This window comes from Pristiophorus japonicus, chromosome 6 (genome assembly GCF_044704955.1).
Source record: "Pristiophorus japonicus isolate sPriJap1 chromosome 6, sPriJap1.hap1, whole genome shotgun sequence".
NCBI classification, from domain to species: Eukaryota; Metazoa; Chordata; class Chondrichthyes; family Pristiophoridae; genus Pristiophorus; species Pristiophorus japonicus.
The window spans coordinates 179709318-179721718 of NC_091982.1; the positions used below are offsets into that span (position 1 = coordinate 179709318).

The 12401-nt window shown below is 40.8% G+C and overlaps 1 protein-coding gene across 2 annotated transcripts in view; it reads right to left on the reverse strand.

Annotated features, from left to right (window-relative positions):
• Positions 1-12401, reverse strand: part of LOC139265315 (chloride channel protein 2-like) — a 684518-nt gene that overhangs the window by 105903 nt on the left and 566214 nt on the right. For both annotated transcript variants that reach the window (XM_070882282.1, XM_070882283.1), the window contains exons 14-15: positions 4897-5007; positions 4560-4773 (exon numbers count right to left, since the gene is read on the reverse strand). In XM_070882282.1, coding sequence (XP_070738383.1) covers positions 4560-4773; positions 4897-5007 — 325 coding nt within the window. The remainder of the gene's footprint in view (positions 1-4559; positions 4774-4896; positions 5008-12401) is intronic.

Sequence of the window (12401 nt, forward strand, 5' to 3'; positions counted from 1 at the left end):
GCATGGAGATAACTCAGGCAATGGACTAAACCTAGGATTTCCTGGTCTGTATGGCTAGCTAAGAACTGAATTTTTTAAAAGCTTTAAAATTGGACATTTTAACAAGAGCAACAGAAGTTTCTTTAATATATGTGTATAAACTGAAGATACTGCCTTAAGAGATTCAATATATCTTTGAGATGCTTATTTTGATTGAATTTTAATATTTAATATTAAATATTATTAAATCCATGTGGCTGAGTAATAAATTTATCAATGATGTAACTTTTTATTGCCCAACATGTCCCGAAGGGGTATTATTTTGAAAGGAGTGCAGGTTTTCTACGAAAAGGCAATTTATTGGCACATTTGTCCTCATTTCCTCTTGTTTCTGAATCCTCCATATTGCATCAGAATCCTCCATATTGTTCATCTTTTGTGTTTTTTAGCAGAATGAGAAAGCCTGTGACAGCAGCCCACTCTTTGTGTGATTTAAACATTAACAAAAAGCAATTTAGCACAGCACTCCTGTGAACTACAATTGTTACATCTAGTTCTTGTGAACTTTCAGGATGTTGGCTAAATTATCAGTGCTTTGTGATAAGCTTGATCCTGGAAAGCTAGAGCTCCAGTCATTGCAAGGTTGGTGTGCCTGTGCCTGCAGATTTGATTGCTAGCACCTTGCTGGCTTTTGATTGCCCTGGCATGTTGTCTTTCATTCAATACCACTGAAAGTACGACATACTGTGATTGGGAAGTATCCAGCTTTATAATTCGTCAGACATTCACTTCTTAGTGGTTCCCTCGGGTCTGCTATCTCAGCTTCCTTTGGGAATAGGAACCTCTGCATGCACCAATCATCTGGCAAAGCGAGGTATGTTCACCTCTGCTTTTAGGTGCAAATGATCTTGCACTAATGGGTGGGCACAGAGCACCTCTTATACAGCTTGACGTCTTGATCCCTCTGTCGCTCTTCTTCTTCCAAATGTCGCAGATGGGAATTCGTCGATTTCAAACTCCTCCATGGCCTCGCCCCTCCTTATCTCTGTAATCTCCTCCACCCCCCCCATCCCACCCCCGAGATATCTGCGCACCTCTAATTCTGCCCTCTTGAGCATCCCTGATTATAATCGCTCAACCATTGGTGGCCGTGCCTTCTGATGCCTAAGCCCTAAAGCTCTGGAATTCCCTGCCTAAACCTCTCCGCCTGTTTCCCCCTTTAAGACGCTCCTTAAAATCTACCTCTTTGACCAAGCTTTTGGTCATCTGCCCTAATTTCTCCTTATGTGGCAGGCGGGTAAGTGGAGCTGAGTCCACGGCCAGATCAGCCATGATCTTGTTGAATGGCAGAGCAAGCTCGAGGGGCTAGATGGCCCACTCCTGTTCCTAATTCTTATGTTCTTATGTGTCAACATTTTTGTATTTTGGGATGTTTTACTACATTAAAGATGTTATATAAATACAAGTTGTTGTTGTTGGGATAACCCATTGGTGCCAGTAATGTTAGCGGGGAAAAAAAGACAATTGGCCGAAAGGCTCATGAGAACCTAAGTGCCATCAGAGAAAAAACAAGAATAATGAAAAACTGTTATGAAATGGTTAACATACACTTACCTAATGTTATTGCATCCATCTCATGACTTTTGATTTGCTTATCAAAACCTAACAACCCTGGATGTTCTCTTCCCATGGGTGTAATTTAGAAATGATGTCCTGCATGCCAGAATGTTGGGAAATGGCATGCAGGACATCCTGGCCTCAAATTATTATTTAATTAAAGTTCCTGCTTGTTTAAGGTGGGTAATTTTACCAGCCCATAGGAAACTCCACATGATGCAAAGTGAGCGGAGATCTGACATAATGAATTTCCACCCATTTTACCCAATCAAGTAGACCCATTAGGAAAATCTAGGCTCTTCGCTTCCATTAGGAAGTTATATCTACTGCAGTCTAGGAAGTGGAGTGCAATTTGGGCTTCTACAGAGATGCCATGACCAAGAAAAATACTAATCAGAAAGCATACAAGACCCCAAGGATACTCCTGTGAATTGATTTGTGCTTCAGTAACACACAAATCTGTATATTGTCACTGTATCACCCACTGTTTCTATTCAGTGATGCTGATGTTCACTGAGTAAGGCACCAATTCTAAGTGGCAGCAAATGTGATATGTGATAGATCACTGAGGGATTGAGAACTGAACACAGACTACCAACGATTATTATTTAAGACATGTAGAGAATAAACCAGTGCAATCTACCCAAAGACTGTCGGTTCCAAGTGATTTTAAATAATTTATGCTTTTAATGTTTCTTATGGATAGATGCTGGACTTTAGGAGGCACTTTTTGTCTCTCTATTGCTCCACAATTTCCCGCCGTCTGTACCCGCTTCAAAAGAAATTATTATAATTAATAGTTTTTTATGTGTTATTTTTGTGCCTAGACATTGAGAGATCACAGAATTAATATCAGTCACCAATGTAGAGTGCTTCATTTATCCTGAAACTTCAGCTCTATATATGTACCACAAGGTTCAGTAATTCCCATAATGGTGGGTGGTAAGATTCTATATTGATAAAATAATTGCCTCATTACTGGGGCATGGCTCCATGGTGCTAACAACCCGTCAATATCTTCTCCTTGCCATTCTTCAAGGGCAAGTCCAGGGAGTGCATGTCAAGAGGCTATTCATCTAACAGGGGCATCACACACAAGTCAAAGCCAGTCTATCATTATACAGCAGGGATCATGGAAACAATAAGGAGCTGCAACTTTGGCTGTTATTTTCCCCTCATTAGCTGTAGAGTACTGAGGCCATTATTAGCACCCTTAGTGCCATCTCAGTTAAGATCAGCTAACTCAGCACAAACTAAGGATCAAACCCAAAATCTAAAATCTTCTTGGGTTTATAAGGGTCAGTACTGCACCAGGTGGCATACTGATCCATTGAACCAGAGGGGCCCATATAATGGTTTCAAATACTTAATTAAACATTTACATTTTGTTTAATCTTCCATGTCAATTTTCTCCTCTTCGAGAAGCATTGATTTTTTTCGGGATTACAGTTCCATGGGGTCTGTTTACCTCCAGTACTTCACAAAAGTAACCATTAATAATGAGTAAATCTTGACATTGTTGGTGAGGTATTTTACCATGAAGGCCATTATAGCCCAGCTTGTATCTGCCCTCAACTCTTGTTCACACATGCAAACTTCCAGTAGGGGTCATTGGAAAGCAAGCAGGAGTGGAACCCTGGTAAATATTCCCCTCTGTAACCTAGGAGACTGAGGAGAATTGCAACACCTTATTCACTAGCTGATCTGACACCAGGTAACTCAGCACAGGACATGGATCAAACTTGGGACCATCCTGGTCTGTAGAACTGCAATTACTCACCAGATAAACTGACTGAACGATGCGCTTTCTTTCTAAGTAAGTGCCACACTATCAAATAGGATATTTGCGACTGTATTTTAGCCATAAAGCTCCTTTCATTTTTCCTAAATTTTGAATCTATTGCAACTCCTGCATAGAGGCCAATAAATGGAATAGTTTTAAGTGATGGCAATAAATGGAATAGTTTTAAGTGATGCACATAGTAATTTTATGTGATTTTGTTAAAGTTTTAAAATATAATTCATGACAAGAGATATGTTAATTTGGATGCATTGTTGGAAGTACAAGGCAAGACTTTCAAAGGAAATTAAATAAATTATCAGCTACATAGAAAAGTCATAAATTGTGAAAGTATTGGAGTAAAGGTAGGGGACATCATAGACAACAGCAATAATGGGAAAATGAGTAGAGTTTTAAAAAAAGCAAATGCAGAAAGGTTAAAATGCACGTATTTCATCGTGCAGATTGTGGGGAAAGAATTAGGAGAACTGGAAAGATTTATTTTACAGGAAGATCAAGCTATAATAGCATTAACGGAATCCTACCTGCAAACAGGACAAGAATGGAAAATAAACATATTGGGATTCATATTTATAGAAGATAGATAAGATAAGAAAGGAGGTAGAGTGGTAATATTGTTAAAAGAGGGAATACATGCTGTAGGGAGGGTTGATGAGGACAAGAACGTGGTACAGACAGAGTCTATATCATTGGGCCTCTAGGATAAAAAAAGGGATCGCCAGCAATAACTTGCTCACCGATGCTCAGCTTGGGTTCCGTCAGGACCACCTGACACCAAGCCTCATTGCAGCCTTTGTCCAAATATGATTTTAATGACCCATTATGGAAACAGTTCAGGTTCTGACTCAGGAGGAAATTATACGTTAACAAAGCTTTGAAATCTAGTGCTAGCATGGCTGTCAATAGTTTTAAACATGGATATGAAGCTGGTCTTCCCTTCAAAGTTCTCCAAAATGCATTTCTTCCACCCTTCAGCCTCAGAATTCCAGCTTTGTTGCTCCCTTGGCAACATTAGAAAATGCCAAGATCAAGATGTAGGGTGCTTATTGTTAATTTACCTGCCAAATTACTTCTTCAATTCTGTAATTAAACTCCTTTGAAGCTTTAAATGTCCTGGTATTTCCAATCCCTTTAAATAGTAGTAATTAGTAAGACTACTCACTCAAGGTGTCCCCAACCGAGCTCAGGAAGGTATGGAAGTTTCTTGATGCGAATGATGCTGTCATAGACAGAGGGCTGCAGACTTTGCGAAACAGCGTTGGCGAGGATGACTGCTATCATAACCGGCAGGATGTGGGAGATCTGGCCAGTGAGCTCGAAAACAATCACTGAGGTGGAAATCGTGTGGGTCACTGCACCTGACAATGCTGCAGCACCTGTGGAGAAAACCGGTGAATTAAGCACCTGGCAGGAAAGCCCAGATTCATTTGGCATAAAGTGTGCTCATTTATTCTTCTGTGGTAGCCAAACATAATGATGGCAGACAGAAAAAGCCTCACCTACAACAGCGTATCCACCTGGCACAATACGATAAATACTACCATCTGCATGGATGCCATCAGGAAACCAGGCTGCCATGCTTTCTCCAACAAGGCGACCAAATGCAGCACCTGAAAAAAAACACAAATAGCTGACATGAGAAAGCAGCCACTGTTCACTGATCAAGAAATATATGTATATTTGTTCAAATCCAACATTGAAAGAAGATTTGCCTGATCACTATATATGTAGCAAAAACCCTACACACTTTTTGAATGCATTTACTGTGTTGTTACACATAGCAATCAGAGCAATTCTTCCCCCTTTATTTGTTCCATTCTAATTCCAACTCAAAGGGGCCCTCTCTGTGAAGTACAAATGCTGTAAATACCAGCATTTCTTTCAAATTGAGCATTTAACATCCACATTTTATTCAGAAATTGTTTCAAGTCTGAATTTCTAACACTGAAAGTGTTAATCCAGCAAAAGGAAACCACCTAGACCCTTAGGGCTATGATTCGCCCCATTGTTGAAAGATAATGTAGTATCGAAATACCTGTGAAGAGATATAACATTTTCCTGACAGACTGTGGGAAAGAATAAATGTCTAACACTTGCATTCCATCCTCGCTAAAATTTTATCAAAACTTTTCCAGTAATAAGTATATATAACATTTTTGATTTAAACAAGAAGGTGAGCACTCCCCATATAAAGGGCTCAATTTTCCCCAGTGATTTACGCCATTTTTTTTTTGAGCAGACTGCTTTTTATGGCCTAACTTAAAAATCCACAGTTTCCCCAATCAATTTGCACCAGTGTAACTCAGTTAGTTATGATTTTTTTAAGGTCATTTTTTTTTTCATCCAAAGGGGGCGTAACCTGCCACCTGCGCCAATTCTGGCCATTTAGGCAAGTTTGGCCAGCTGAGAGTTACTCCAGTTCTGCTTAGGCCAGCGTATGTGGCCTCGGCAGAAAAACCTTCTGGAGAGTTAAAGAAATCGACGCAGTGGGGGTGGGGGAAGAGAGGGGGTGAGCGTGGAAGCCTTTCGGGGGTAGTTAGGTGCGGGGACTGGGAGGGAGGAGGCCATTCGGCCTGGGATGGAGCGGGGATCCGACTGGCAAGCCCTTCGGCCTGGGCTAGGAGCGGGACCAGTAAGGCACTCGGGGAAAGGGTCGGGCGGGGGAGCGGACCGAGAGGGCACTCGGGGCCAGGGTCAGGCGGGGGAGCGGATCGGCAAGCCCTTCGGCCTGGTCTAAGGGCGGGGGACCGGGACCAGTAAGGCACTCGTGGCTGCGGGACACACACACACACCGGCAATCCCTTCGGCCAGGGCTAGGAGCGGGGGACCAGCAAGACACTCAGGGCTGGGGGGGGGCGTGCCGGGACCTGCAAGGCACTCCGGGCTGGGGGCGGGTGGGGGAGCTGGAGCTAGACCGGCACAGGCAAGGGGCTCGGGGTGGCCTAAGGATTCGCGGTTCGGCTATAAAAAAGCCGTGGGGGGAGAGGAGAGGAGCGCGAGATAGCCAATCAGAAGGCTTGGTGCCCAGGGAGGAGCGGGGGAGGGAGAGAGAGGTCACTTCCGTAATGTTGTGTTTTGTTAATGGAACATGAATCAGTTTTAATGTAAAATATATTTTATTCAAAAGCTTACAATGTACTTAACTTAACTTTGCTCTTTAAAAATGGCCAATTGCCAAATCCGAGCTGTACTGAGCATGCGCGTCCATTGGAACGACGTCAAAAACGTAACTTTTTTTTCCGCGCATGCGCAGAAGAGGCGACTTCATTTTTTGGAGCAGACAGCAGGCTCCACCCCTCCCCCTCCCCCTCGGAGACTGGACACGCTGCGTGGCTCCAAATTCGATTTATAGATCGGGAAACTTTGGAAAAATATTTATGGTGCATTTCTGGCCTCGAAAACCCGGCATAACTCAGGCAATATGCCAGTAAACGGGCTTGGGGAAAATTATGCCCCAAAACTCTCTATTATGTGGGACTAAAACATAGTGCAAAATCTTCTAATCATCTTTAATTATTGATTTTCCCTCTTATTAAATCCCACCACTGAGTCTACATAGGAGGAAGAAGCTTTACATATATTAGTTGACGCGACTTATATATGTTTGGAGGCCACTCTTAGGATGGCTCCTAATGCTCATCCAGAACTGACTTTTCCTAAATTGTACCAGATTGGATGCCGATCTCTGGAATTTCCCACAGATCTCAGCCCTGATGTGTCTGACACCAGTCTAAGCAAGGAAGGTTTGCCCTCCCATTTCCACTCTGGTCTATTGTTTAACAGTTACTCATTGATCATGAGCTTTCTCACTTATGCTGATTTTGCTCGTGTCAATAATTGGTTCATCTTCAGTAATTTTTTAAACTAACAGTGACTCTGATTGATTTTGACCTAACCTGGTGCCAGTTCCATTTTGATCATTTTCATCCTGCAATTATTAATTAAAGGCCATTGCTGATTATGTTCTATGGATTTAAAACCATCAGTCTGCAACTGCAAACGGTAAGAATGAAAGCAAACAGTGAATTAATGCCGGTGAGAAATTATGAGACAACAGGTTGGGAGAGTGTGGGAAATCAGCAGTAAATCAGTATCAATATGAAATTACAATATGAGGTCAGAAATGAGAAAGCGAGAGCAGGCAAGTCTGAGGAAAGTCATATGAACCACAAAAGAAATGGCATGGGAAGCAATGAAATCACTAAGTCTGGGTGCTGGGTCAAGAGCACTATAGAAGGATACCAAAGGCACTTGAAACTCAATTCAGGTCTTAGTATGGTTGAGCTTTTCAGAAAGAGAACTGTTCAATATTTATTGAATATAAAGCGAAGGAAAGAGCGCATGGGCATGTGTGTGCTTGGAGGTGCATTTGTGTGTTTGCATCAGTGCAAACTGTGTTTGTAAATTGCCTGAATTTGTGGTGGAAGTGGTGGAAGGCTACATTCAGGAGGTAGTCTTCACCACTTTGACTTCACACTGGCTGTGATAGATCTGGAATCTGTGCAAAGCGCTGTTGAAAAAAAATCATTCACATGTTTTTTAACATTAGTAGCGTGCTGACTGTCTCAACCTAAGGCTTTGCTTTCTTCCTATAGTCTACAGATTTTTAAAATCTAAGATGGGTGTCTCTCAACTTCTAGATTTAGCGTTACTTCTCTCGTAGTCTTTCCAAACTAGGTGGCGTGCTACACAATGGGTTTTGGCCGTTCACCAAAATTTGTAAAAATTCAAAACATTTCATTCAGCCCCAAGACTGATAAAAAAGATACTTATTTTAATCCTTATTTTGAAATCCCTCCATGGCCTCGCCCCTCCCTATCGCTGTAATCTCCTCCAGCCCCACAACCTCCGAGATGTCTGCGCTCCTCTCATCCTGCCCTCTTGAGCATCCCTGATGATAATCGCTCAACCATTGGTGGCCATGCCTTCTGTTGCCCAAGTCCCAAGCTCTGGAATTCCCTGCCTAAACCTCTCCGCCTCTCTACCTCTCTTTCCCCCTTCAAGACACTCCCTTAAAACCTGCCTCTTTGACCAAGCTATTGGTCACCTGCCCCAATTTTTGTTTATTTGGATCGGTGCAAAATTGTTTTATCTCCTATCACTCCTGTGAAGTGCTTTGGGACGTTTCACTATATTAACAGCGTTATATAAATCCAAGTTGTTGTTGTTATTAAATGGATGGAGGGAATCTGAAGCAGTGCTCCAGACATACTGGGAAGGGGGGGGGGGGGGAAATCACAAAATTGCTGTTTATTTTTTTTAGTTACCATGCATTCTCATGAAGTGAGAGTTGCCTCCTATGAATTTCTTTTCTTTTAATGTAAAGAGCAGCAAAAGTCCAATTTCTCAGCTTTTTCTCCATTTTTGACAGGTTTTTTTTGTCCAGTAGTGAAAGTTTCACAGTAAAAGTTCAAAGTGGGTTGATTCCAGTATATGCGAGTGTTGAAATAAATACTTTACACTATAACTACAAACTGTGGGAGTACCATCAGAACTACACAACCATAGTGGTTCAAGAAAGCACGAGCTTCTCAAGGGCAATTGGGTATGGGCAATAAATGTTGGCCATGCCAGTGACGCCCACATCCCATGAATGAATTAAAAAGGAACAAGGGAATGCCACAAAAATTAGGTCAAAAAGTGGACACAAAAATGTATTTAAAATCTATGTACAAAAATGAATACATAAACTAATGATTCAGAGACACTACATCTAAATCTACAGAACCTAAACAAACAGCTTGAAAAAAGGCTGATGCTAGAGTGTGTGAGCGAGTGTGAGAGAGAGTGTGAGAGAGAATATGAGAGAGAGAGAGAACGAGAGAGAGAGAAAATATTGGCTCTGAAATTGCTGGAATGGGGCATCTCAGGTGAGTTAGACTTGTTCCTACATCCTTTAGCTCAAAAATATTTTACCTACAGAGTTGCTGGAAATGCGAGCTGATAACGGCGTGGCGAGGGCAACAGGGATCTGGGACCATAATGATCGATGGGATCAACAATGTATCTCCTTAACAATGAGATTTAACGATTGAGAAATAAACAGAGGAATGACAGAGAAGGAGGGTGAATCAGAGTGGGTGAATTAATGTCAAATAAGGTATGGAAAGAGAAATAAAGTGAGGGAAAAAAAGACTGGATTAAGAGAGAGAGAGAGAGAAAAAGAAAAAAAGACAAAGGAAAATAAGTAAAAGAATTAATCTAAAATTTGACACTTAAAAAAAAAATCTCCAACAACAATTCACTACCTGAAGGAATGAGACTCCACACTTTTATTTGTTCACTTACTGAGCCAGAGAAGTTGATTGGCAGTCATTAATAATTATCATGTCCTTAAGAGTATTTATGCTATTAATTACTAGACTTAACTTTCTGTGGTGAGTTTAATGGGCAATTTATGTGCAAATACAGCAAATTCATATAAATCTTGGGGAGGTTGAGGGCGAGATGCCGTTTTCACAAAGCTAATCACGAAGTGGCACAAATCAGCCAGCAACTTGTGGCGATTCGCAATTCACAGGGTATCTCTTCTTCAGTTGCTGGCTGATTTGTACATTAGTAACGGCGTTCGGCGTTCTCGTGCTGTTATTTTTTTGACAAATTCCAGCCCTTTTGAAATAATTGTACATATTATTCCAAATGAATGCTGAGGCCTCACAATAATTGAAATAATTTGGCTTAATACAATTTTTTAAGTATCTTTCTAAGCTCCACATCCAGTCCTATCCAGTCAAGTTTTGAACTTGGGAAAAAGTAGCAGCCCTACATGAAGACTTGGACAGGTTTGCCTCTAGCCAGCAGTCACTGAAGAGCAATTGCTGCCTCTTCTGGATCTAGTGTTGATCCTAACACTGAATTACAATTGAAAAGTTCCTTATAGCCTTTAGAGCAAAACACTAAAGAAAACAAAATATGAAATAGGAGGCATGGCAGAAATTTTCCAAACATTCATTAGAAATATGAAGGATATAAGAGGCCTGGATAACAGAAAAGGCAAAGGAATGATCAAGGTAAACATCAACTGCAGGAAATGTTTTAACAGTGATTGTGGGGATGAATTACTGAGCTTTCAGGTGGATTAAATTTGATAATTAAAGGGCCATGTGGCTTTAATAAAGGTCATAACTCAAATGTATTAGATCTTTCTGAGAATGTGATAACGTTGATAGATAAAGCTAATTCAATCAGTATTATTTATTTAGACTTTTGAAACAAAACATTAGCTTTTTTGGCTCATGAAATTTAAAGTTGTATAGAAAAATTGAAATAGGAAAAAGGACGTGGTTGTAAATTGCTGCGTGACCTCTCTTTGAAGCAGTGTTTAGTGGAGTTCCTGCAATTAATCCTTGCCTCGCTGCCTCTCTTTATCTACAAGCTGCAGAAGAGAATTAAAAGCCCATTCCAAAAGTTGCTGACAATTCAACATTTATGTTGGATGCCTAAAATGTATGAGGATGGTGGAGATTATACAAAGTGGATTTACAGAGACTTAGCAACGATCAGATGATTTGAAAAATGACACAACGGCATATTTTCTAAGTTTGTGCTATTGATGAGGAGCCTCATCTTCAGGCTACACATATCGGAACATTGTGATGTGCTGCCCTTGATGTTCTGTCCATTAACATTAATGAATGCAAAATTGTGGGAAGCATAACCACGATTTCTTGATGTGGACAAGTAAGGCTCCCAGCAATACAGATGTGGGAAATTATCAGAGTAAATCAATGTGAGGAAGAGGGCATCACTGCGAAAAACATAAAAAATGATTTAAAGTATAAAGGATGGAACCTTGCCGGCTAATACAGATACAAGAATTTGCTCAGCGTAACAAACTCTCACGCCAACAGGCACCAGCTCCGTGCACTCGCACACCCAGCTCTGCGCACCCGCTCGGCGCACACCCAGCTCCGTGCACCCGCTCGGCGCACACCCAGCTCTGCGCACCCGCTCGGCGCACACCCAGCTCCGTGCACCCGCTCGGCACACTCACCAAACTAACACACTGCAGTTCTACATTATCACAAAAAATCTGCAAGATAGGATAACATATTATCCAATATATTTAGAGATTCAATAAGATCTCTCTGGGGGACCACTTGAGAGGCAACTTGAAAAAATACAGCAGTCAGAAAAAAAGTATAGAACAATGTGACAAAGTAATTCCTGAACTGCTCTTTTATGATGACTGGCAAAAGCAATTTTGAATTAATCTGTTCAGGAAAGACTGTGGGAAACCAAGATCTACATATTTAAAACAACAGGGAATAATGGACAGGACACTAATGTGCTCTTTGTATTAAAGCTAGAATACAGATCTAGGTAAGATGACTCAAAAAAACATTAAAGACAAAACTCTCAGAGGGCTTTTAAATTGAGGAATATATTTGCCATCTATTGCACTGGAGATTAAAACTGAGTTATTAATAAAACAGGCTCATTTTCACAACCAGGAGAAAATTGGAGTGTATGTGTTTTTATCTCAACCGCAGTATAATAATGTTTAATTCATGTCTCCTTGTTCTACATTTAAAATTTAATATTAGAGTTTATAATATCCACACTGTGTATATACTGTGAAGCCCGAGGACCAGGAGTGGTAAGGAAGATAAATTAGAAATGATTACGTGTGACATTTGATCTATAGATCTGGATTAGATAGAGACAATCTCAATGGATTAAATCGTCATATTGTGCATGTGTGAATATCAACATAAGACTCCCACACAAAGTGATGTACAAATTTGCTTTTATATTATATTTCTGCAGCCCTGCTTCTGTTGATGCATTTCTTTAGGTTTAACAAATCTTTTATTATAAATAAGGACTTTTAAAGTCAGTTTATATTGCTAATTTAAAAAGCTGGGTTGCTCGGATGTTTTCCAGTTTTTATTTTTCGCATCAAACACGGAGAAAATTAGGGGGGCAAGCACCCCAAAAAACAGAGTAACTTGGGAGACTATCAGTGAATATCACTTACTATTTTGAACAGCATTAAACCTCA